General features: G+C 62.4%; 3 protein-coding genes across 5 annotated transcripts; 1 reads left to right on the forward strand and 2 right to left on the reverse strand.

The window, feature by feature from the left end:
* The first annotated feature begins 1,278 nt into the window (after positions 1-1,278).
* SURF6 (surfeit 6) lies at positions 1,279-24,651 on the forward strand. 3 transcript variants are annotated; one of them, XM_037036634.1, is made up of 6 exons: positions 1,279-1,534; positions 2,331-2,483; positions 2,812-2,900; positions 3,025-3,228; positions 3,307-3,804; positions 24,625-24,651. In XM_037036634.1, exons 1-5 carry the CDS (start codon positions 1,441-1,443, stop codon positions 3,784-3,786), a joined length of 1,020 nt encoding a protein of 339 aa, XP_036892529.1. In that variant the 5' UTR covers positions 1,279-1,440; the 3' UTR covers positions 3,787-3,804; positions 24,625-24,651. The 3 variants fall into 3 exon arrangements, with proteins under 3 accessions (XP_036892529.1, XP_036892528.1, XP_036892527.1); XM_037036633.1 differs by lacking the exon at positions 24,625-24,651 and adding an exon at positions 22,026-22,042; XM_037036632.1 differs by lacking the exon at positions 24,625-24,651 and having other exon boundaries at positions 3,307-4,171.
* Positions 9,427-12,532, reverse strand: LCN10 (lipocalin 10). The gene is made up of 5 exons (XM_037036898.1): positions 12,425-12,532; positions 11,682-11,821; positions 11,122-11,192; positions 10,757-10,864; positions 9,427-9,806 (listed from the first exon to the last, which is right to left on the reverse strand). Exons 1-5 carry the CDS (start codon positions 12,530-12,532, stop codon positions 9,427-9,429), a joined length of 807 nt encoding a protein of 268 aa, XP_036892793.1.
* LCN6 (lipocalin 6) lies at positions 13,551-15,503 on the reverse strand. Its single transcript, XM_037036635.1, has 5 exons — positions 15,417-15,503; positions 15,130-15,269; positions 14,846-14,916; positions 14,258-14,368; positions 13,551-14,174 (listed from the first exon to the last, which is right to left on the reverse strand). The coding sequence occupies exons 1-5, from the start codon at positions 15,501-15,503 to the stop codon at positions 13,684-13,686; spliced, it is 900 nt and encodes a 299-aa protein (XP_036892530.1). The 3' UTR covers positions 13,551-13,683.
* Positions 24,652-24,722: the final 71 nt, after the last annotated feature.

Here is a 24,722-nt window from a genome sequence, read left to right on the forward strand (position 1 = left end):
GGGTAAGCCAATGGGTTTCGCTGCAGGTCTGGATGGGGGACTAACAGGAGGCAGGGTGGCTTCCAGCCCTGCCTGAACCAGGGAAGAAAGGTGGTGAGGGGCGTCTAGTCCCCATTCTGTCCACAGCAGGTGAAGCTGTGTGTCACGTTCTCCAGCGCAGGTCTGGGGGTTACAGGAGTCGGGACTCGAGCCCCCAGCTGGAGCACTGATGGGGGACAATTGACAAGAGACGTAGTTTAGAGGCCCCAAGAGAAGCCAGGTCGGGAGGAGGAAGACCTACCGTCTGGGGCCCCCAAAGCGCCGTGAAGACGGTTTTGGGGAGGAGGGAAGGTGCCTGGTCACACCCCCAGCCAGGTCGCACAGACAAGGTCACCCGCGATCAGGAAGGCCTATCCACAACACCCACACTCAGAACTCGGCAACTGTTTGCTCTCCCTGGCCTGTGGCGACTCAGCCAGCACCGACCACCCCTGTCCAGGGGAGGCCTCCCTGGGGATGGGCACCCAGGACGAATGACCCCTGCCCTGGCGTGGGCTGGCAGCCCATCATTTCGACTCCAAAGCGACCCTCAAAGGGTTCTGGATTGTGTCAAAGCCTGTCACCGCCAGTTCAGGATCACAGGTGTGGTGGTCTCAGCCTCGGCCTGCTGGATACCCTACCTCCCCCGGGGAGTTTTTATGAAAAAGAAGCCTTGCTTGAAATCTTAGCTTGCGATTCTACGGTCCAGAGCAGAAGTCGCCGCCCGGGCCTCCCCCGCCGGCCCCTTCCCCGCGCCCCCGCCCCACCCCTTTCTCTTAAGCATCCTCATCGCCGCTCCTTCATTTGGTCCTCTTATCGCCGGTCACCCCGAAATATAAACTCGACGAGGGCACAGTCGGGTTCTTTCTTCCCTCCTGCACCCCGGGGCTCGGGATCCGCCTGGCACTTGCTAAAGCGCAGCCTTTTCCGAGCCATCGTGGCTCCGCCAGCTTCCACGTGGGGTCGGAGCCCGCAAGTGCCGAACTACTTGTGGTCCTACTTACTCAGCCCTCCCGCGTACGGGGCACTGTGCCGAAGGCGCAGGAACCGGGACTGCAGGGTCGTCAACACCGACCCCTCGTCAGACTGGAGGTCCTGGGGTCTCCAGGCCTCGCCCACGGTCCCAGCCCCGCCCGCGGCCAACAACGCTTTGCGCTCCGCCCCGCCGTCCTGTTCCGGTGGAGCCAGGCATAGCTAATCGACCGCCGCGTGCTGGTGGCTCGGCGCTCGGCTGGCGGTGCCTGCGCACGTGGTGCTTCCGGCGAGCGCGGTACCTCGGCCGCGACCCGGATGTTTAGGGTCGTGAGGGCTGGGTACAAGTTGTGAGTCGCGGGGCGAGTGCCAGTCCAGTCCTCGGTCTTTGCGCCCTGTTCCTCCTATTTTTGAGCGGGACCTCGAGTGAGCCCGCCCGCGCCTCCAGCCATGGCGTCTCTGCTCGCCAAGGACGCCTACCTGCAGAACCTGGCCAGGAAAATTTGCTCCGGGCCCAGCCCAGAGCCGCAGAAGCGCAAGTCGGGTAACGCGCAGCCCAGGGCCGGGCCTGGGAGGGCTTGGGAAGGGGGTGCCCCACCCCGCCGCGGCACAGTCGGTGCCTACCCCATACTGCCCCCCGAAGAGCCTTCGGGTGGTCTAGACACGTGGGTGCGTGAGACGAGAGTATAAAATACTGAAAGGAAGTCTGTAAGTGGTATTTAAAGTCCCCGGTTTGCCCTGCTTGTCGGTGGTATAGCTCAGTGGATTGAGCACGGGCCTGCGAACCACAGGATCGCGGTTCAATTCCCAGTCAGGGCACATGCCTGGGTTGCAGGCCAGTTCCCGGCAGGAAAGGCAACCATACATTGATGTTTCTCTCCTTCCCTTCCTCTCTAAAGATAAATAAATAAAATCTTTTTTTAAAAAAAGCCCAGGCATGTGCCCTGATTGGGAATGGAAACGGCAACCCTTCACTTTGCAGGCCGGAGCTCAACACACTGGCCAGGGCCTGTGTGATTACTCTCAGTGGCTTTGCAGTAATCATGGCTGGCCGGGTAACAGTGTGGAGATCTGCCCTCCGGGGAGGGTGCTGCGCGCGGGCGGGACAAAGCCTCACCGTACACTTCCCGGTCCAGCGTGGGGACATTTATCAGGGTTTGGCGTGCAAGACCAGTCTGCTTTCTCCAGGAAGTTCATGGTTCTGAGCTCTGCGGATAAGGGTCACGGGCACCCCCGTTTTTTTCTGGGCGGCCTTCTGAGGTCAAAGCACTGGCAGGACCCCCTGCCTGTTGAGTGGGTCACAGATTTGGATGGCGTCCCTGTCTTATTTTGTATTGCAGCACTCAAAACTCAAGGCTCAGAAGCTACTGGGCCCCCCAAAAAGAAAAGGAAGAGGGCACAGAAGAAATCCCAGGGTCAGGAGAAGAAGGTTGTGGAGCCCAAGGCCCAGGCCCTGGGGGAGAAGGCCTGGGGCCCTTCCCGGGCCCCTGCAGGTGAGGAGCTCCTGCAGCAGCTTGGCCGGAGGAGCATCACAGCCCTCGGGTCCCTGAAGGGGCGTCGTGAAAGCAGACTTGTTAGGGGCCCCCAGGCTGCGGCACACAGAGATGGGAGGTGGGTCTGGCCTGACCTGTTGGAGCGCTTTACTGCAGCACACAGGGGTGTCCTGTGCCTGAGGGTGTGCTAGGGCCAGGCCGGGGCAAGGAGGCCACAGGGGTGGGGGTGGCAGTGCACAGAGACTTGGGCTCTGAGGCTGGGCAGCAGGAGGGGACCAAGAGGTCAGCACTGGGGCCCCCCTTTCAGCCCTCCGATTCCTTCCTGCAGGTGGCATGGCCGCAGAGCCTGAGTCCTTTTTTGCCCTGGATGTTCTGCGGCAGCGGCTGCATGAGAAGATACGGGAGGCCCGGGGCCAGGTAGGTGGGGACAAACGGGAGACCAGGGCCCAGGAGCATGTGTTCGCTGCCCCGCCCAAATTGGACGGTCAGGGTTGTCGGAGGTCTGGAGAACCTGACCAGTGAGCTCAGCCTACCCCTCCAGGGCAGCACCGAGGAGCTGTCCCCCACAGCGTTGGAGAAAAGGCGGAGGCGGAAGCAGGAGCGGGACCGGAAGAAGAGGAAGCGGAAGGAGCTGAGAGCCAGGGAGAAGGTGGCCAAGGGGGCGGAGGCTGCGGAGGCTGCGGAGGCTGCTGTGGTGCCGCTGAGTGAGGAGACCCCGGGAAAGCCGGCGTTGTTGTTCAACAAGGTGCGGGGACCGCAGCGGGGCTGCTGGGTTCGAGGGTTTAGGCGTGCGGGCGGTAACTGCCGTCACACTCCCCTGCAGGTGGAGGTGAGCGAGGAGCCGCCGGCCAGCAGGGCACAGCGCCGGCGGGAGAAGAGGCAGAGGCTCAAGGGCAACCTGCCACCGCTGACCGGGAAGAACTACCGGCAGCTGCTGGAGCGGCTGCAGGCGCGGCAGAACCAGCTGGAGACGCTGCGCGGGCAGGACGCAGGCAAGGCGCAGGAGCTGGAGAGCAAGATACAGTGGACAGCCGCGCTGTACCGGGCGGAGGGCGTGCGCATTCGCGATGACGAGCGCCTGCTGCAGGCCGCCCTGCGGCGCAAGGAGAAGCGGCGGGCGCAGCGGCAGCGCAGGTGGGAGAAGCGCACTGCTCACGTGGTGGAGAAGATGCAGCGGCGGCAGGACCAGCGGCGCCAGAACCTACGCAAGAAGAAGGTGGCCAAGGCCGAGCGGCGCAAGGAGAAGGCCCGCAGGAAGGGCCGCGTGCTGCCCCAGGACCTGCAGCGTGCTGGCCTGGCCTGAGGGGCGGCCGGGCTGCCCGCACCTGCGCTGCCAGCGGAGCGCTGGGCCAGTCCCCCGCCTGCACAGGGCTCGGGTGGCAGGAGCAGAAGCACATTATCAAGAGTGGGAGCCTGGCCCAGGCTGGGCGCGTGACAAGCCAATTCAGGCTCCAGCCTTCTCTGGTGGAGCTGGAAAGCCTCCCAAAGTTTGTGGGGGGAGGGGGGAGGGGCAGGTTCCTGTGTTCACGGGAGCAGGATGGGAGTGGCCCTGGTGACGCCTGTGTCCAGAACTCTCGTGGAGGAACCAAAACCCAATGCCCGTGACCAAGCCCGGGGTGGAGCTGCTGGCTCGGGTCACTGGGAGTGACCGAGGGTGTGCCTGGAATCAATTTATTCTCTGTAATTGTGAAAAGGACAAAAAACAGAAGTCAAGTTAGACGAACACATCAGGGGTTCTAAGACAACCCCTGAAAGGTGGGGGCAGTGTTTGGGGAGCTGAGAGAGGAGAGAAGCTGGCGGGGGCGGGGCGAAGGCTGCGAGGGAGGCCGAGGAAGAAGGGAACTGAGGCAGGTGAGGTGAGTGGAGGTTAGAGTACGGGGTGGAGTGAGCCCGAGGCGGTGGAACACAAGTGGAAAAAATGTGGGTGGCATTTCAGTAAAGCGGGTGCTGAAATTGTTTTGGTTGGACTCCAGTTGTGAGGCTGTAACTACAAGGAAGCCGGTGAGCTGCATCACTGGACAGTGGGCTCCGGTGGTTCCGGGCCCTGGGGAGGGGTTCCGGCCACAGGCTGTCCTGCTGCAGGCAGGGAGCAGGCAACTGCACAGAAATCCTGCGGAAAAGTGGGAGGTGGTTCGCATCTCTGCGGAACTGGTGACACCAGGCAGACAAAAACCAGGTGGCTGTGGGAGATCTGGTGACACCACAGTGTCTGGGTCCCAGACATGCCTGGCACAGCTGCGGTGGTGGAGACACCCCTGCCCCTGAGCTGAAGAAGCAGGCCTCACGGCGGCAGAGGGTCAGCACCATGGGAAGGGTGCGATCTGGGCACCGAGTGAAATTTCCCATCTGGAAGTTTCAGTTGCCTGAGTCGTAATTCCCAATAGATGTTAAAGGCTATTTGGGACAAAGAATGAGAACACTGCGCTGAAGTCTGGGGCACAGCTGTCAAGGCCACCAGGTGGGGACATGTGTGCCCGAGGGGTCCACTCTGCAGCGCGATTTCCCGCCTACTTGGCTGACTTGCAGCCCCATGCCAGAGTGTTGTTCCACCCCATCTGCACCCTCTAATTCCCTATGTCACAGGAAAGGGGGCACACAACCCCTGGGGAAGTGGCAGGGACCATCTCTAGGGTGCCCCCCTGGGGCTCTGAGGCCAGAAAGTCGCACCTGCCCCCAGCTCCAGAGCTGCTGTGACCCCAGCTTTGTATGGTTGTCGTGCAGGGAGAGAACAAAGTGTTTCTGGCAGGTGGCATCAAGACACGCTGTTTCTAGAAGCGGCAGCAGGCCATGGGAGACGGGAAATGTGGAGAAACCTCCACCTGGCGACACGTGTTGGGAACAACCTAACTCAGATACCGAGAGGGCTGCGTGTCCACCTGCCCAGCCTCCGTCCGCTTGGCCAGTTCGGCTGGGAGCCAGGGTAGCATGTGGCCATGGCCGTATTCAGTGCTGAGGCAGGCCGTAGCAGAAAACCTCCGGAGCACGGTGTCCCAAGGCTCTACAGACCGAGTGGCAACCGTCTCTGACTGGGGCACTGCTTCCCAGGGCAGGGAGTTGAACATACGTGGGACCCAGGTCCCACAGCATGGGGGGGGCCGGGCGGCCTCATGGTGAGGCAGAGGGAAGCTTGTAGCCTGGTGGCCCTTGTAGGGCTCCAGACCTGACCCAACATCTGGCACTCTGATGGGCAACAAGCAATGGGGAGGCTCAGTGAAGCCTCTTCACTGGGCCCTGGGGGTGGGGTGGGGGAGAGGGGGCAGACCCCTGCTGGTCTGGAGACGGGAAGGGAGGGGTTGCCAAGGAGACTGGCTTCTTGGGAGTTCCTTCCTCAGGCCCTTGGAGAGGCTGATGTCTCCAAGCAAGCCCCTGAGAGGTTGGGCGCCAGAGTCTGTGAGCCATCGAGTTCACCCGATGTCCTCGTTTCACTTCTGAGTGGCCCATACTTAGCAATTTCTGCTTTGGCGTTCCCTCGCAAGAGCTGCTGAGGCTGTGGACTCGCCTGCTGCTGATGGGGTTGCTTCATGGGCTGGCAAGAGCTCTGGTTTCCCACACCTCAGTCTTGCAGCTGAAATTATATGGGATTTTCCTAAGGAATCATAGTCTCTGAGTCTTAGGCCATGTCTGGAGCTAAGAATTTAGGGCTTGGAGCCTATCACTTTCTTTGTAGCAATTGCCCACCCCTGTTATAAAGCAGCCCCTGCACCCTGCGGTCCTCGAGCTTCTGCGGCCCTTCCCATCGTTCTGTGCTGGTGCTCGGCTAGTCTCCCCCAAAGCCTTGCCGTCCAAAGCCTTTTCTTGGAACCACATCTCCAGATGCGTGCACCAGTGTGTCCAGGGTCCCACTGCTTCGTGCTGACAAGACCGCGATTACCCTCAGCTAATCCGGCCAGACAGGAGATCCCAGATGTTCCCTGTGTCGGTCATGATGTGTCAGTTTATGTTGCATTAACCAAAGTACCTTTTTTTTTTTAAAAGATTTTATTTATTTATCTTTAGAGGGGAAAGGAGAGAGGGAGAGAAACATCAATGTATGGTTGCCTTTGGTGTGTCCCCTGCTGGGAGTTGGCCTGCAAGGAACTGGCCTGCAACCCAGGCATGTGCCCTGACTGGGAACCGAACCGTGATCCTCTGGTTCGCAGACCTGTGCTCAATCCACTGAGCTACACCAGCCAGGGCCCAAAGTACCTTTTAATAAGTCAAGTCAGTAGTTTAAAACTAGACTGGTCACTGGGTGTGTCTTAGCAACTAGGGATAGAACATGATCCTCAACTGGACAAAGAACATTTACGAAAGAGCTACAGATGCTTACTGGTGAGGGACCAGGCGTTTTCCTGCCGAGTTCAGGGATGCGGCAAGGATGCTGCTTCTCATCACTGCCTTTCAACATCCTACTAGGAGCCCTAACACACGCCATAAGAAAAGGATAAGCGGCACAGACGTTCGACAGAAGTCCGACCATCTCTGTAGATGATGTCATCATCATGTAGAACATCCAAATTATTTATCAACTATTTATTTCACAGGTTGTGCCTTTGGTGTGGTATCTAAGAGGGCATCACCTTGTCCAAAGTCATACAGGTTTCCTACTGTGTTACTGTCTAGTTTTATTTTTTAAAGATCTTAATAACTTCTTTGTTAGAGAGAAAGGGAGGGGAGGAAAGACAGGGAGAGAAACAGCGATGTGTGGTTGCCTCTCACACGTCCCCTCTTGGGGACCCGGCCTGCAACCCAGGCATGTGCCCGGACTGGGAATCGAACGAGCGACCCACTGGTTGGCAGGCCTGCACTCAATCCACGGGCCACACCAGCTGGGGGTTGTTCCTGTAAATGTTGCCTCTGACTCATACGTGGCTTGTAGAAGAATCCTAGGAACCTACTTCAAAAGATACAGACCCTGACCGTCAGGCCTCCCAGTTCCAAGAGATTTGCTGACCTTCATCCTTGAAGCTGGGATGACACACAGGGGACCGTCACCTGCCTTATCAGGACAGACTGTGCTCATAGGTACATAGGGAACTTTTCAACCCCCTCCTCTGTCCTGTTCCCCCGCCCTCCTTCTAAAACAACCTCTGCCTCCACAGAGGGGGAGACGGGCTTTGAGACATGAGTCCCTTACCTTCCAGGTGGCCAGTGCCTGACAAATCACTGTCATTTACAACAGTGCCTGCCTTGAGTGCCAGCTTCCGCAGTGGCAGTCACAGACCTCTGGAAGGGCAGCGAGTCACCCACCCCACCCTCTGCTGAAGTGTGGATGGAAAGCCCTGTACCAGCAACGGGAAGATGATGGGTAGCCTGGCAACAAGAGCCTGCTGGGCATCCGGCCCTGAGAGGCCGTGGGTGGTGCTGGGTGGAGACACCGAGGCCACGTGTGCAGGCCCATCTGTACCTGGGGTTGGTGTGGGCCTCTTGCCACTGTCTTTGCGCGCTCTCTCTTTAAAATATTTTATTTATTTATCTTCAAGGGGAGGGGAAGGAGAGAGGGAGAGAAATATCAATGTATGGTTGCCTATCATGCATCCCCTGCTGGGAACTGGCCTGCAACCCAGGCATGTGCCCTGACTGGGAATCGAACCTCGATCCTTTAGTTCACAGGCCCGCTACACCAGCCAGGGCCACTTTCTTTGCTCTCTTACTCAGGGGCGTCAGGGCGAAAGGGACATACCCACACAGCCCTGTCATAAGGAAAATCCGCATTGCCTGGAAGGTGACCTCCGCCCCACGACACTGCAAAGATCGTGCCAGAAAATTCCTTACTGCTGCCTGACACTTCGACGTGGGTATCAGTGTCAGATCCGAGAGTGATTGTGCAGAATGAAAAGGCCCAAGACCGACAGCAAATGAAGAACCTGAGCCGTGAAACTGCTGCGAATTTTAAAAGTATTTCTCCAGCCCTGGCTGGTGTGGCTCAGTGGACTGAGTGCGGGCCTGTGAACTGAAGCGTCCCTGGTTCAATTCCCAGTCTAGGGCACGTGCCTGGGTTTCGACCCAGGTCCTCAGCGGGGCTTGCACAAGAGGCAGCCACATATTGATGTTTCTCTCCCTCCCCTCCCCTCCCCTCTCCAGAAAATGAAAATACATTAAAAGACTGCAAGCCAAAGCCATGCCCAAAAGTTCCCCACTACTGCCTATTTGTCCTTTTGGAGCTTGAGGCAAGCCAACGGGCCCCATCCTCCCCGGGGTGCGGGTTTGTGGGTCTCGGGTTCTCAGGGGCAGCCTGGCTCACTGGACAGTGACGTGGTGGCCTTTGGTGAGCCAAGGTCGCCAGGAACATCGGACGACATTTACCCCAGATTTTGAGAACGCTTTCTGCCCACAAGGCAGCTTTTCACTCACCACATGGTCTGAGTGGGCACTGGGCCTTGGAGACCCCGCTCAGCTGATGGGGTTCCGCCGGCACACGAAAGCCTCAAACAGCTTCGAAAACTGTTGCTGCTGTTGGTGCAATGAAACGCCTCCAAGTTTATTTTTTTTGAGCCATTAATGTGAACGCAAAACATGGACTCGCTTTACAGCCAAGATCCGGGAAAGTTACAATTCGCAGCACTGCAAATCTGAAAAATTCTGCTATTGTGAAGTGAGCGCCCCTGTTCGGACAAGAGGGGGCGCCATCCCGAAACTATCAGAAACCAAATAGCTTGGGGAGTAAAAAGATCATAAGGTGCTGATTCTTAATAAAAAGGAAAAATAAAAAGGAAAAAAAAAACACGCTTGCCAGGTGTTTGTGGGATAAAAACGCGTGTCTGAAACGTAAGGAACTCCCAGAACTCATTTAGAAAAAGACAGCAATCCGGGAGTAAAAATGGGCAACGGCTCGATCGGGCACATCACTAAAGGGAACCCAGTGGGAATGAGCCACGTGCTGCCCCCCAGATACGCAGTCTGGGGCCCGCTCAGGGGCAGCGGGGCCACAGCTCCAGCTCGAAGGACGGCGTGGGACGGCGCCTCACGGCATGATGGTGTGCGCACAGGAGGCTGCGGGAGAGGGAAGGTCGGAGAAGACGAGCGCGCGCGCACGCGGGCCACTCTCCCCGTCCCCTGTCCCCCGGCCCCCGACCGGGGCAAAGCCATGCGGCCCGGAGCAGAGGGCCCTGCGAGCGCCCCCTGTGGGACGCTGGGCTGACCTACACGGTGGCTTCAGGTCTACACGAAGCGGCATCGTCACCTCCCATCCCCGCCCCGCCCCCGCCCCTCGCCCGTGTGTGTGGGCACTCCAGTGTGCTTTACCGTCTTTCGGGAGGATGGTCGCCGCCGTTGTGAGCTCCAGAATCTCACATATGTCCATGAACTTTTTCACGCTCGAGAAGCTGGACACATTCTGCCTGCCTGCGGGCGGGGAGCGGGGTCCTATCAGCGTGGCCGGTTCTGGCCACCTGGGCCGCTCTGGCCGCCCCCAGCCCAGCTCAACCCCTCCGAGATGCCTTCAGAGTTCCTGGGACGGAAAACCAGGATGACAGCTGGCGAGGTAAGGGGTGACAGGGAAACGCGGTGTCCCCAGTGAGGTTTCCGAGGTGGGGTTGCCACACAGGGTCCCTTGGGGAGCCCTCTCAGCTCATTCAGTGCCTGCTGGCCAGGCTCGGCTGGCCACCCCCCCCACCCCCGCTCCCCATCTGCACTATTGGACCTGCCACGGAGACTCCCAGGAGCCCTCCAGCCTTCTCCCCAGGGCCTCCCAGAGCCCCTCACCCCACACCTAGGCCCCTTCTCCACGCCCCATCCCCAAGCCAGGCAGAAGCTTTTCCGGTTCCACATCCAAGCCCCTGTACCCCCAACCCCCTGCTCCCTGCTCCCGTCACAGCCCCTGTGGCGGGGGCTCTGCACCCACGAGGATGTTCCACCCCACGCCTCGCTCTTGCTTTCTGACCTCCTCTCTGCAGTGGCCACCGTGGGGACTTGTCCGCGTGGTCTCAACGTGCAAGGCCCACGACCTGCCCACCAGCCCCATCCTCTGCCAGCCTGCACCCGGCAGGCCAAGCCAGACACCCTCGTCGGCCTGCTGGGTTCCCCATTCATCGGGGCAGCCCAAGGTGAAGGCGTCAGGTGATGGGCCTTGGGGAGGCGACGAGGGTGGGTCCGCAGGCAGGGGTCGGTGCCCTCACAGGAAGAGGAAGTGGCTGGAGCTGCCCTGCCACACGAGGACCCACCAGGAAGAGGGCCGCCCCAGAAGCCCACCCGGCCTGCACCCTGCGCCCTGCACCACCAGGAGCAAGGTCATGTGTGAGCTGCCCGACCGTGCCCACGCCCCTCCCAGGGCGCCTCTGGAGCGCTGGACTCACTAAAGAGCAGCAGGGTCTTGGAGGTCCGGGCAGCCCGCCCCAGGCGCAGGTCGACCACGCCGTAGCTGTAGTCCGTGGACAGCACCCGGAAGCCTTGTACTCCCTTCGCTGGGGGCGGGGCGAGCACTCAGCTGCCTGACTCCGCCCCGGCATGGGGCGGGGTCAACCGGGGGCGGGGTCAGCCGGGGGCGGGGCCGAAGGCTCTGGGACCGCTTGGGGCCCGTCCTGCCCCCATATATTCTCCAGGGCAAAGGGGCCCCTGGGGCACAGTGCTATCCTGGGAGTCCTGTCCAGGGTCTCCGGGGCCAGGAACCCATGGACGCCCCCACCCCGCGGTCTCCCCTCGGCCCGGGCTCCCTACGCACGGGTGTTCCTGAACACGGCCTTCTTCCTGTCTTTCCTCAGAATGAGCGTGTGTGACTGGCACCCCTGCACCCTGGGGGGGCGAGGGGGGCTGTGAACTCACCGCGGGGGGTGGGTGGCCCGCTTCCCACCACAGCCACTGGCCCCGCCCAGCACCACCCTCTCCTCTCTCTCCTCCCAACCTCCAGCTCTGGGGGTGCCTGGGGGTGGGGGCATCTGGAAGCCTCACTCCCCAGCTCCTGCCCATTTGAGGCTCTGTTGTTCTGGAACTTTCCAGTTTGCATGAGGGCGGGTCCCACAGCTTAGGGGAATCTCCAAAGGCCCACTGCCCGCCCAGGGCCTCAGGGAATGTGCTAGCCTCTCCCCAAACTAGCCCTTTGAATTTCAGGGGCGGGAAGTGATGGGGGTCATGGCTGCGGGCTCAGTCCCTATGAGATGTCCAGGCTGGCCCATGACTCTGCCCCACCCAACCCCTTTTCCCTACATAGAGGGAGCCACCTGGTGCTGCTTTTGGTCGGGGGTCTGCGAAGGGTGCACGGGGGGCACCGCGCTTGCCCCTCACCCATTAACGGCGAGGACCACCTTCAGTCGGCCCACGTCTCGAACCTGCACCACAGATGCACCCAGCTTCCTGTGGTCTCTGCCCGGCAAGAACCCCTGGGCGTCAGAGGCCATGGCAAGAATGTACCAGAACCCTGAAAACTGCAGAGAGGGTGCTGGGCAGCATGGACTCGGCCCCCACCCCCAGGGCTCCCTCGGGGCTCAGGCGCAGGGGGCCCTGCCTGAGGCCCAGCTCCCGTCCAGGCAGTGGGGGCTGCCCTTCGAGTGGAGGGCCCCCATCCAGTGCGGGCCTCCCCAAGGCCCCTTCCTCCCAGTTCCCCCTGCACCTCAGCCCACTGCCTTCCTGTTGCAAACCTGGGCTCCCGGGCGTGACCGAAGTCCATCAGCCTGTGCCCACGGCCGCCCCCACCGGAACCTTCCACCGCCAGTGACGATCTTATTCCAGAACTAGCCCTGCTCATTCTGCCCCCACCTCTGCCCGCCTGGCGTCTCCAGGTGACCCCAGGCCACACCTGTCTGGGGCCTTTGCTCTGCCCCACCTCCAGGCCCATGGGGCCCACAGTGGTCAGTTGAGTTTTGCAGCCCCAGACTGTCCCCCACAGAAACCGTCAGCCCCTCAGGGAGAGGCCCGGTGGGCTGCCCGGAGCTTCCCCACCTTGACAGGCTGCCTGTGTTTGGGGGATGGAATGCCAGCCCAGCCACCCCATCTGCACCCGCCCCTGTGTGGCCAGGCCCCGGGCTCACCTTGTTCCAGTTGAGGTTGTGGGACTCCCTGGGGGGCTGCTCCCACGGCTGGGACCACACAGCCGGCACCAGCACCGGCACCAGCACCAGCACCAGCACCGGCCCCATCTTCGGCTTCCTCTCCCGGCCACTGGACTCCGAGTTTAAATCTCCCTGTGCCCCTGCCTGGCTGTGGGTGTGTGGCCACAGCGGAGCCTCCAGAGGGATGGGGGTGGGGGAGGGACGGGGCTTTGGGCCCTCCCCCTGCACCAGGGCCAGCCCTGGGCTCTCAGCCACCTGGGGTGGGGGCAGTGGTGGAGAGCGGCCTGAGAGGCCCCAAAGACGGAAGCCATCCTGTTTCCGGGGTCACACCCCTGGGCCTCTCATCCCCAAGGCCCTTGTCTCAGGCGTCTCACCCAGCAGTGAGGCCACCCGGGACAGCAGCATCACAGAGGGTCCTTGCATGGGATGACACGCATGTGGGGCCCAGGCTGGACGTGTGTGTGCGTGTGCACCTGTGTGTGTGTGCACTTGTGCGTGTGGGTCCGGATGCAGACAGAAGCCCCCGCCTGCACCTGACCAGGAGCGCTGGACAGCCTACCTTGTCCTGCCCACCCAGCTCCGCCCTCCCCCCCCAGGGGCATGGACTTAGGGCTCCAGGAGGACAGAGGGGCTCAGGCCCTGCCCCAGCCGCCAAGCCCAGGCGGGGGGCCAAACTCAGGCCTGGACACTGGGTGCCCCAGCCAAGCACCCCAGTGGGCACTGGTGCCAGCTCCCTCAGCCCAGCACCCAGCCTGACTGCGTTCAGACCACGGGGTCTCGCTCCCACCCAGGCAGCCCAGAGCCCCCACTGCCCCAAGACCTGGGGGGGCCCTGCAGAAGCAGCCACTGCTTCCAGCCCAGCCCCTGCCTCCCAGCCGGGGCCTGAGTGCCGGTGTCCCCAGACCCACAGGGACTTGAGGAGGGATGCAGTCACAGGCCGGCCCTCCGTCCCAGAGCTGACTTTGCTCTGAGGATGAGCCTGGGTGAGGCCCACCCCGCCCGGCCCTGCGTCTCCCCACCCTGTCCCAACTGGGCCAAGGAGACAGCCCAGTCCCTCTGGCCGGCACACACGAGACACCCAGGGCCGGTGTGTAGAATCGTTTTATTTGGTTCCACAGCCAGAGCCCCTGGGAAAAGCTGGCCCAACGACCAGCACCTGGGCAGCCAAACGCAGAAGGGAGTGCCCGGCAAGGCCCACCAGGTCATGGTGGATGCTGTCCCCCCGGGGGCCACAGTACTTACTGAAAACCAAGCAAACACGGGGGACCCAAGTTCACTGGAGAGGCGTCTGATCCACCCTCTGGCCCCCGGCCCTGGGCCCTGCTGCCCACTGGGGTGTGTGGGCTCCGAGGGCCCCAGGCCCTTCCTGCCACCTGGGGAGCCCGGGGAGCCCAGCGGTGCTGGGGAGGCAGCTTACCTGGAAGGCCTTGTGCGCACAGGTGACTGGAAGGGGCCAGAGGGGCGGTGAGTGGCGCAGGTGGCGCTGCTGCTGCCCCCTCGCCCAGTCTCCTCAGGCCGGGCCCATCCCCTGCAGGCCTGACTGGCGGGGTGACTCCTTGAAGGCACCCCAGTCCTGCCAGACTCCCTGAGGGCCCCGAGACTGGGCAGAGGCGCCCGCCACACTCACCGTCCGCCTGCAGCTGGGCCTGCTGCTGGGACAGGAAGCCCAGACCCTGGCTCCACCTGGTGAAGTGGCTCATGGCCTGGGGGCTGGCCCGCTGCGTCCGGCCTGCAGGGGTGGGGGGCGCCCTCCCTGTGAGGTCCCGGCCTGGGCAGGACGGGGGCCCCTGCTCCGACCCCGGGGCCACTCACTGTACAGCTCCACAGTGCTGAAGGCCTCATCCCTCTGCTCCAGCTGCGAGAACACGACAGCGAAGTCCCGGAAGTTGGTGCCCAGCACCCGGTACTGCAGCACGCCCAGCGCTAGGGAGCAGAGCCCTGTGGGGCCGGGCACCAGGCCCCCCAGAGGCCCTGCCAGCAGGCCCAGGGCCCTGGCCTGCGTCCCTGTCCCTGCCCACCACGCCACACACAGAGCTCGGGGTGACTGGTGGACGGGGCATCCGGAGAGCAACCACGGTTTGATGGGCCAGGCTCCCCGGATCCTGTCCCCATCGGGGCACGTCCCACCGCCCGACACACCACAGAGGGAGGCCTGGGGTCCCAGCCGAGCGTGGCAGGCGCGGGCGGGCGAGGCCTCTGTGCTCAGAGTTGGCGTCCAGCCTCTGACAAAATGAGGCTGTCTTGTTTCCAGGGGGTGAGCTCGCCGAGGCCTCAGGACAGATAGGCCCCTCCCCCATCACACTGGCCCTGCCTGCGGGGACCTGGGGTCACTATGGGGGACTGGGGCCCAGGGACAGGGAGCCCGCCCCGGTGGGTGAGCCCACGGCGGCCCCCGCTCACCGGGGTTCTGGAACACCCAGGCCGAGTTCTGTCGCCGCAGCTCCAGCACTCCCAGGTGGCACCGCTCCAGCCTGGAAAGGAGAAGGTCCGCCGTCCAGCCCTGGCGGCCGCAGCGAAGGTGCCAAGCCTTCCCAGAGGCCCCGAGGCTGGGCAGAGGCGCAGCTCCGGGCACACCCCAGCCAGGAGGGGCGGCCAGGCCCGGTGGAGCCCACGGGTGCGGGCGTCCTCGCCTCTGTGCCCAGGCAGGCCCTTCGGGCAGGTGGGAATGGGGCAGGCCCCCTCACCTGTGCCGAGACGACAGCACCTTCAGGCGGTTTTCGGGAGTGAGCGTCACCACGACCCCCTCGATGTTCTTGGTGGCCTTCTCCACCGCGAAGCCCCTTTCCCCAGAGGCCACAGCGACAATGTACCAGGGCCCCAAGAGCTGTGCAGAGCAGGAGTGGGTAAGGGGCGCCCACTCCAGACCTGGAGGCCCCTCTCCTGCAGGGAGCCCGGACACCCACGCAGCCCATGCTCGACGGGCTGGCCCTGGGCGGACCAGAGGTGGTGGGGCCCCACAGGAGACAGTTACCTGCTTAGGGTCCAGCCTCCCCAGCCAAGCTGCCCAGGCCCCGGGCCCCAAGACCAACGCCAGGAGGGCCACCAGCACAGCCCTCATGTTCCCAGGGGTCCGCACAACCACACACGCCCTGGGCCAGGGTTTCGGTCCCGCTAGGCCCTGGAAGCCCATTTATATGGCTCTGAGCGGGTCACTGTGGGCGGCCAGGAGCTGCCACACACCGCTCTTGGCCTCTCTTCCTGCCAGGTGGCCAAGTCCCCCAAGGGCTGGCGCTGACTCTTCCAGTTGTTTTGGATAATTTTTGTTTCAACCATTAAAAATATAAAACATCCCCCAAATTCACAAAAAGCTCTCCCTCCCTCCTGGGCCACCCACCTTTCTGCCCTTCGGGCCGTGACCTCCCACCCCCACCTGCACCAGCACCCGGCACATCCTGTTCTTCCGTCCTCCGGGCTCCGCCACCTGTTTGGACGCGCCCACCCTGGCCAGCCTCTGCCTTTGACCTCTCCCCTCTGCTCTCCTGGGTCCCCAGCAGCTGAGCACAGGGGGCTCGGCAGCACCTGTCTGAGCCCCCGAAAGCTGGGGAGGTGGCGGGAGGACCCTTCACTGGCGGTGGGTGGGTGGAAGCTGAGGTCCACATCCCCCCCGCCCCCCAGGCTGGTTGGCTCTCAGGGGCTCTGTTGCCAGAAGAGCGGGCAAGATTTGGAAGGTGGAGGAAGGACAAGCCATTTGTCCTGCCAGGGCTTTGCAGGGGTAGGGGGGCTGCGGAAGCGCCCCTTCCACCCCAACGTGGGAGATGAACCCACAGGTGAAGGTGAACCTTCCTGGGGGGGTGGCAAGAAGTCTCAGGCCTTGAACTTGGGGCAGGGTGTCTCTAACACACACTCAGACCCCAGCCAGGGCCGTAGAAACGCCCGATTCCTCTGCGTCCCAATCTGAGGGCCACACGTGGAGCAAAGCGGTGAAGGACCGGAGCCGCTGAGGACAGTGATGATTCTAGAACAGGGTCTCTGCGCAACCCGCCCCAAACCACGTGGCTCCGAAGGAAGGGAAAGCACCGGAAAGCCTCACGTCTGTGAATTACAAACTCCACTGCCCAGCGGGGGCGGGGGCGGCTTCAGGAAGGCGCCCTGCAGGGGCCGGGGGTCAGAAGCAAACTTCACGCACACCCCCCCGACAATGCACCCACTAGAAGGAGCCCACTGGGCCCGAGTGACCGGTGCCTCCCGCCGCCACCGCTGCCCAGGGGTCCAGGAGACTCGGGCCGTCCCAGCTCGGCCGCTGTGCGGAGAAACCCAAGCAAACGTCCAGGACGGACGCCCCCAGCGGGGTCGGGAGCTCGCCGCCCAGCCAGACCCGCTGCAGCGGGAGAGGGATCTTCTACAGCCTAGGAGTGGAAGTGAACCAAGTGGGGGAGAAATGCCAGCGGAGCCGGTTGCGTGCTCAGGACACAGGTGCGCCACGGGCTCTGCAGGTAAAAATGCGTCCAGGCAAATGACAGCGCTTCCAGGGGAGACGCAAGCGGGTGACAAGCTCCCAGCGCAAGCAGAAAGCAGCAAGGCCCAAGGAACAGCCACCTGCCGGAGGCTCGGACGCCGAGTCACCCTCGGCCAGGTGTGGCTCAGGACAAAGTGCCACGTCCGATGCTAACCAGGTCCGCTGACACAGTCACGGCTTGGGGACAAAGGCTTCACAGAAGCATTTTCTAGCCATGTCGGTTGACACAGTCACGACTTGGAGATGACGGCTTCACAGAAGCGTTTTCCAGCAGGATGGACGTGGCATTAATGGATATATGGTGTTGCTTTTAGTCTTACTGTTTCTTAGTATTCTAACCTTTACACTTCTGATAATTTGGAATCTCCTAGAATTAATGACCACTCTCAGAGAAAAAACAACAGTTGGCTCAAGTCCTAAGCAATATCACCCTGGCTGAATTAAGGCATCGTACTTTACTTATTTGTTCCTGAGAAAGCCACCCAAGAAAGAACAGTTCAGGGAAAAATATGTATTCCCACAGAACTGCCTCATAGAATAGCAAAAACCCCTTTAGAAAATAGCCCCTGATTGTCAAAGACTTGTTAGAGTAACAGCCCCTCCTTTACCTTGAATAGGAATAGATATCAATTAGAATTAGACAGGCATAAAAACAGAAGAAGCTGGTTAGCTATTACAAACTAAGCACTTAGAAACAACTACCAAGGAGTCAGAGTCCTCAGTATACAAAAAACATTTTAGACAGCAACACAGATAGCTAAGTTAGATATTACAAAGGCTTATAGTGAATTTCCTAACCTCTGCTCGGTCTAAGTGTACCTGTTGCCAATGACTATTTCTGAGAACTTTAATAAACAATAAGACATTTAAACTGTATACATAGAATTATTTCAAATTGTCTGATTAATGGTTTTCCTGGTCAAAATAACTTTTGTTTATCATAACTGAAACTATGGGAACTTTCGTATTTTCCTGGTTACCTTTGTATTGATTTTTTCTGCTTAACTGATCATGCTGTACACCTGTAAATGTTAATCTATGTCAAAAATGAAAATATAAAAAATCAGCTTGTACTTGCAATAAACGGAACAGTGCTTCACCTGCCTTTGAGCTGTGTAGTTGCCTGTTACCCAGCGCCGACGCCTACTCTCACCTGAGGACCCTTAGATGGGCTGCGGCTGGACCGNTTTTTTCTGCTTAACTGATCATGCTGTACACCTGTAAATGTTAATCTATGCCAAAAATGAAAATACAAAAAATCAGCTTGTACTCGCAATAAACGGAACAGTGCTTCACCTGCCTTTGAGCTGTGTAGTTGCCTGTTACCCAGCGCCGACGCCTACTCTCACCTGAGGACCCTTAGATGGGCTGCGGCTGGACCGCGGCAGCAAAGGGCCCGGGAAACACTGTCATTCCACATCTTGGTAATGTTGGCGTCGGAAAAGTGGTACCAGGTGTCAGATCCGGTTCAGCAACTCGAGTTCCTGAGCTCCAGCTAAGAAAGAATCCAGATCCCTGGCTGGTGTGGCTCAGTGGATTGAGCGCCAGTTTGTGAATCAGAGGGTCACCAGTTCGATTCCCAGTCAGGGCACACACCTGGGTTGTGGGTCAGGTCCTCAGTAGGGGGCGTGTGAGAGGCAACCACACATGGATGTTTCTCTCCCTCTCTCCCATCCCCTCTCTCTGAAAGTAAAGAAATAATTTTTTTTTAAATGGCAAGAGGGAGGGAATGACCTTAGGGACAGAAGGAAAAACAAAGTGCGTTGCTGACTTTCAAGCAAATCTTTGAAGCTCTAAATGAAGTGGACAAACTTACAGGACAATTTAGCTGGTCAACACTGGCCCTTCCAGAGACAGATGCATACACACGGGTCGTGCGCAGATGGGTGACAGGTGAGAGACGATCAATGATGGGTGGCGGGTGGACGGACGGGTGGATGGGTGGACAGATGAGTAGCCGGCAGGCTGGCTGGATGCATGGACCGATGGACGGACGGAAGACAGAGGGACGGCAGACCTCGGGCAGCTGCAGAGCCTGGCCAGCGCATGCGGGTCCGGGGAGGGTGCAGCCCAGACCAGCGTGGTTCTAAAGCAGCGTACACTTGGGTCTTCTCGGGGCCTCCGCACCGAATGCTCTGTTCCACTGCGGACTGTCCCTCTCTCTCCCTCTCTGGGGACATCGCTGATGACCCCTCGTGGAGGCCCTGGGTTCTCTCGCCCTACCAAGCAGCGTTGACTACTCCTGCGGGCAGAAGCGTGTCCCTGAGAGTTCTCCTCTTGAAGCCTTGCCCCCCGTGTGTATTTGGGGTCAGGGCCTTCAGGGGGACAAGGGGCTTAAGCAAGGTCACAGGGTGGAGCCCTGAAGAAGAGGGGACACCTCAGAGACCACTGAGGACACAGCAGGAGCCTGCCAGCTACAAGCCAAGAGGGTCCTCAGCAGAAACCAACGTGGCAGGCACCCCGCCCTCAGGTGTGCAGCCTCCAGAACAGGGCGCTGCTGCCCAGCCGCGCCGCTGGGTACCCTGTCAGGCAGGCGAGCACACCGGCCAGACTTCTGTCCCCCGGGTTCCTTGTCCTGCCGAAGGCCCTGGCCACACACATCTGCAGGGCACCCCTGCGGTTCCAGAGTGCCTGACCGGTCAGAACTCAGCCTCCAGGTGGAGATGTGGGTCTCTGGGGTCTTGGCTCATGTTTGTTAGGGCGAGTCCCAGGCAGACCGGACCCTCAGGGCGGTCCATCCCCAACAAGGGCACCCTTGGCTGGGCAGGTGCTCCCTGCCCCAGACTGGTGACCTCAAGCCAGCCCGCCCTGCCTCAGCCGTGAGTCTCAGGTTCCCTGCCCAGAGCCAGAGTGCCCTTTCTACCCTTCCAGCCCCACGGATGGAACAGAAGGGGCCATAGAGTTGGTCACGGTGACAGAGTGTGTGATGGGGACCCAGGCCCTGGGTCAGGCTGGGTCGGCCGTGGGCACCAAGGATGGGGGATTGGAGGGGTAGAAAACAATGCTCGTGAGACTTCAGTTGAGGCAATAGGGAGCCGGGGCAGAATGACAATGTGGGCGAGAGGGAAGTGTGGTCACCTTCTACCCGAGGCACCTGAACCAGGGGCTCAGCTCAGGGGATCCAGGGGCAGAGGCCTCAGGCTCCAGGGGGCACCACCAGGCTTAGCCAGGAGGGTGGCCGTGGGCAACTCGACCTGGGGGCTCCGAGCTGGGCAGAGCCTGGCATGGCCCCCACGGGAGAGGGGGAGGGCAGGGGCTGCCGTCCTGCCCCTGAGCCTGGTGGCCCTGACCCAGCCCCCTCCAGGCAGAGGTCCCACCAGGGCAGGCAGCCAAGTCCATTCACACTCCGAGGCCAGTCTCCTTTCTAGGGCGGTCACGGACAGCACGCCCCACAGCCCCCACTGCGCCCACTCCCCCGCTGACCCCCAGGAAAGACTCTGGCAGCGGCTGTGCTCACGGGTTTATTGGAAGCTGCTGCAGTCACCCCCTCCACCCCAGGCAGGGGACAGGAGGGGCGTGTGGGCGGGGCTCCCCTCGTCCTGGCCTGGGCCCCGCTCCTAGATCAGCTCCTAGACGCAGAGGGCAGGGGCTCAGGGCGCTGCAGACCCCCGGGGGCCAGGGCCAGGGTCTGGACAGGCGGGCCAGCTGCCGCGTGGCTTTGCACACACACCGCCCCGGCTCTCTGCCTGCAAAGCGGGTGTTGGTCCCCGCCTCTGGGGCTATGTCCCACGGGGGTGGACAGATGATGGCGGTTGGCCCCAGTGGGATGGGGCCCCCACCCTGGGAGGGATGGGAGCGGGCAGAGTCCCCAGCAGCCCCTCACGCCCTGCTACATGGAAGGGGGGCCCAAGGTCCAGCCCGGCCCACGTTGTGCCCCATCCAGGCCCATCCCTGCCCCCCAGCCTCCAGGGTCTCCATCTGGCAGCCGGTGGTCACGCCCCTGGAGGCCCAGGACCTAGAGGCACCGGGACCGCCATCCAGCTGGGGACTCAGCGGGGCCTCAGTGAAGGCTCACCTGCTTCAGGAGCTTGGCGCACTGCCCTGTGGATGGGGGGCGGTGTGAGGGGCTGCAGGAGTGGGGCCCAGCCCCACGGGGAGCACAGAGGAGGCAGGCAAAGGCCTTGCCTCTTAGGCAGTCCCCACAGCTCGGCCTGCTGGCCCGGCCCTGGATGTGACCCCCACAGAGAGCCCGCCCCCCCTCAGGCCCCAGACCCCTCTCTCCGCGGGAGGTGGGAGGAGAGGGGGGGCACCCCAGCTCACCGGCCGCAGCAAGTTCACGCAGGTCGCTGTGGACAACAGGCAGTGTGAGGCGGGGGGCGGAGCCGGGAGTCTCCGCTGGCTGCGGGGAGGGGGGGCGGGGCGCGTAGGGCGACCCTGGCCCGAGGTCCCGGAACTCACGTTGCAAGCTGAGCAGGTGCACCTCCCAGGGCGTGAACCCGCGCTCCCCGGCCGCCTCCTGCAGCCGCCTCAAAGCTTCCTCGTTGTGGTCCAGGCTGCGGCCTGGCGGGGCGAGGGGAGCCGGCTGGGATGGGGCGTGGGGCGTAGGGGGACTGGCCGCCTTACGCCTCCCAGCCCATCGATCCCTTTGCCCTCTCCTGACCCCCCACCAGAGCTGGTGTCCCCCTGGGGGGTGGGGAGCGGCACCCCCACCCCGCACAGCGCTGCCTGGGCTCACTGTATAGCTTCACGAGCCTGTGGCTCCTCCCGCCCTGGTGCTGGACGATGACGTCCAGGATGGCGTAGGTCTTGTAGTCCGTGTCCACCACCGACACCTCCTTCTCCTCTGGGAGAGGGACAGACACAGGGCTCTGCGTCGCCCCTGTATCCCCACCACCTCCCCAGGGATGGGTTCCCCCAGGCTCGTCCCTGCTCAAGCACACACGCACACAGGCATGTACACATGTCTGTGCACCTGTGCGCACACGTGAGTGCACGTGCGCACATGCTAGAGGGTTGCACCTCGCTGAGGGCCCCACGGACCACTACAAGAAGACACAGAGTCAGACATTTTCTAGGCACCAGAGGGGAGGGGCACTGTCCTCACAGGGCGGGGCCAGTGCTGGCCGCAGGGCTCCCAGGCACCAGCCCTGAGCTGCACGCTGGCGGAGGGCTCTGGCCCAGGGTGGCCGGGAGCACCCGCTGAGGCCGGTCACCACGGGAGGGCATAGGGTTGTGCCCCTCCCATAACTCAGTGCCCGATGGGGCTGAGCGGGACCGGGAGTGGCAGGACGATGCGCCGCCCCTGCTGGATGTGGCCTGCAGGGAGGTTGCTACGGGAAGACCCCGGCCTTCGGGACCCTCGGGACCTCGGTGGGGGGTGGGGCCAAGCGGCTATCAGGACGCCGCAGCCTTGGGCAGCTGCTTACCAGACTTTTTGTGGAGCTTGAACTTCCCTGGAGCGTCCCCCTTCAAGGCCAGACTCTTGTCCCTCACACAGCGGTTTCCACTGCAGAGCACAGAGCCCTGCAGCGAGCTGCACCCCCACCCAGCCCCCCATTCTGGACAGGGGGCCGCCCTGAGACCACCGAGAGCCCCCGGGTAGTGGACCCCTGCCCAGCGCTGTGTCCCTCTGGGCAGGAGGAAAACCCCCTCTGGGGGCTGACCAGCCCCCCTTCCCGAACCACTACAGTGTCCAGGCCATGCGAAGACCACCCATGGGCGGTGTGTGCCCTCAGAGGACCCCCAGCCCACGCCGCACACCCTGATACGGCCCAGGGTGCAGGCGAGGGCAGCCGACCAGTGGTGCCTGGTCCAGGCTCCATGTGGAGGCCTGACACCTGGGGGGAGAGGCCCCAGGGCCAGGGTCAGAGGTCACCTCCTGAACTGTCTTAGGCGGGACTAAGGGCCCCCCACCCTGGGAGCTTCCGCCCTGCTCTTCAGCCCCTGGTCTGGAAAGTCTGCGCTCCTCGTCCTTCTGCTGGAACCCCCCATCCTGGAGGCGCGCCGGTGTTCCTGGGCGGGTGGACCCCCATGGATCCTCCCCGCCTCGCTCACTCTTCAGACGCGGTGGTCAGGGCCAGGTGGCCCCCCTCCGGCTCCACCAGCACTGCCCCCATCTTCCTCAGCTCTGGGGTTGAGCTCTGGGGCTTGAACGCAACGGCAGTCTCGTACCACAAGCCTGAAAACTGGAAGGGCGAGGAGCTGCCACAGGCACACACGTCCAGGATTGGGGCCACCCTCCCCACCACGGGGGACAGCAGCCTGGAAAGTTCAGGGCCACCCCACACTGTGGAACTGGCAGGGGTTCCAGAGCGAGCAGTCCCTGAGGGCGCCCCAGCGCACCCAGGGCGGCAGGTCCTCCACAGGGGGCAGCCTGAGCTCTCTACCTTGACAAAGTCAAAATCCTTCAGCACCGAGGAGTCCTGTCTGCTGGCCGCCAGTGCCACGCACAGCACCGGCAGGGCCGTGAGCCCGGCGACCTTCATGTCAGGCAGCTGGATGGCTGGACCAGCTCCCTAAAACGCCAGAGCCACGGCCTTGGGGCCGGGACCCAGGCTTATATTCTTCCCCACAGGCCCTCCGGACAGGCACAGGCTGGCGTCATTAAGCAGGTGGGCAGCATGGGGCAGACCCTCCAGCAGCCACCCACCCACCAAGCCCGAGGGGGAGCCGCCCCACTGGGCAGGGAGTGAGTGCCGTCAGCTCTCACAAGATGGCTGCCTGGCCAGACCCTGGCACCCCCTTCAGGGTCAGCCCCGGGGCTCTTGGACTGTGTGTCCATGACTTCAGGCAGTGCTCGGCTCTGGGATGAGAGAACAGGACAGGACGGGCATGACCTGCAGGAATGCCCTGACCGGGGAACCGCTCTCCCAGGTGAGCGTGTCCGGAAGGTGCGCACAGCTGGGCACCATGCCAGGGCCCCCGGCTGCCTAACGCGCCCCGCACGGGGAGCCCTTGGCTTCTTCAAGGTGTGCCCCACTGCGTGGCCAGCACAGGCCCCTGTTCCATGGTCCCAAGCCCCCCCTCAAACCCTAGACGTGCCCAGGTCAGGGGCCCAGGCTACCGAGACCTCCCAGCTAAGCAGGCTCAGTGGGGTGAGGCCGAGAACATGGGTGTGCTCGCCATGCCGCCTCTAGCCCCAGGCTGCGGGCGGTACGGAGCAGCCCTGGGTGTCCTGCTGGCTGGCCATCTGGGCCCTTTGAGCACCCAGTGACCAGCGAAGGACCAATGAGCAGCACCCAGGTAACATAGTCAGGCCAGCACAGGCGCCCATCCCCAGCCCTCTGCCCTCGAACCCCACAACTGTCCCCCAGGTCAGAGGGAGCCCCTCTCATGAGGGAAGGGCTGAGCAACGGAGGGCATGTCACACCGGCCCAAGGCCACCCAGCTGGGGGGCGGCTGAGTGACCCCAGTGGCCGTCACTGCCCCCGGCCCCCAGCCCACCCTCAGTGGGACCCTGGTGTCCACCCAGGGGGCAGGAGACAGGGTGCAGCGGGGGCGTTTCAGCACCCAGCAGACGGTGCCCAGACCCTGAGGGGAGAGATACAGACAAACAGGGAGGTGGTGGGAGGGTGGGGGGTAGGGGATGAGAATAAAACCTGCCAAAGTGACCCTCTGGGTCGCCACTCAAAGGGGAGCTGCCCGCTCGGCCCCCACCTGTGCAGCCTCAGTGTGTTCTGCGGGCCCTGGCGCCTGGGCCTCCCTCCCAGCAGGGCCACCAGGGCCAGGCCCCTGAGCCCAGGATACCTGAGTGGCTGGTGGCTGGCCAGGGCGGGTGGAGGAGGGCCGGCTGCCCCACGGCCCCAGCCTGGATGTCCTGCTTGGTTTTCCCTGCTGCCGCCCCCCCCCCGCCCCGCCCCGCCCCCGGTGATTGCCACAGCC

This window comes from Sturnira hondurensis, unplaced genomic scaffold (genome assembly GCF_014824575.4).
Source record: "Sturnira hondurensis isolate 20B ecotype Veracruz unplaced genomic scaffold, ASM1482457v3 Scaffold0022908, whole genome shotgun sequence".
Taxonomy (NCBI): domain Eukaryota; kingdom Metazoa; phylum Chordata; class Mammalia; order Chiroptera; family Phyllostomidae; genus Sturnira; species Sturnira hondurensis.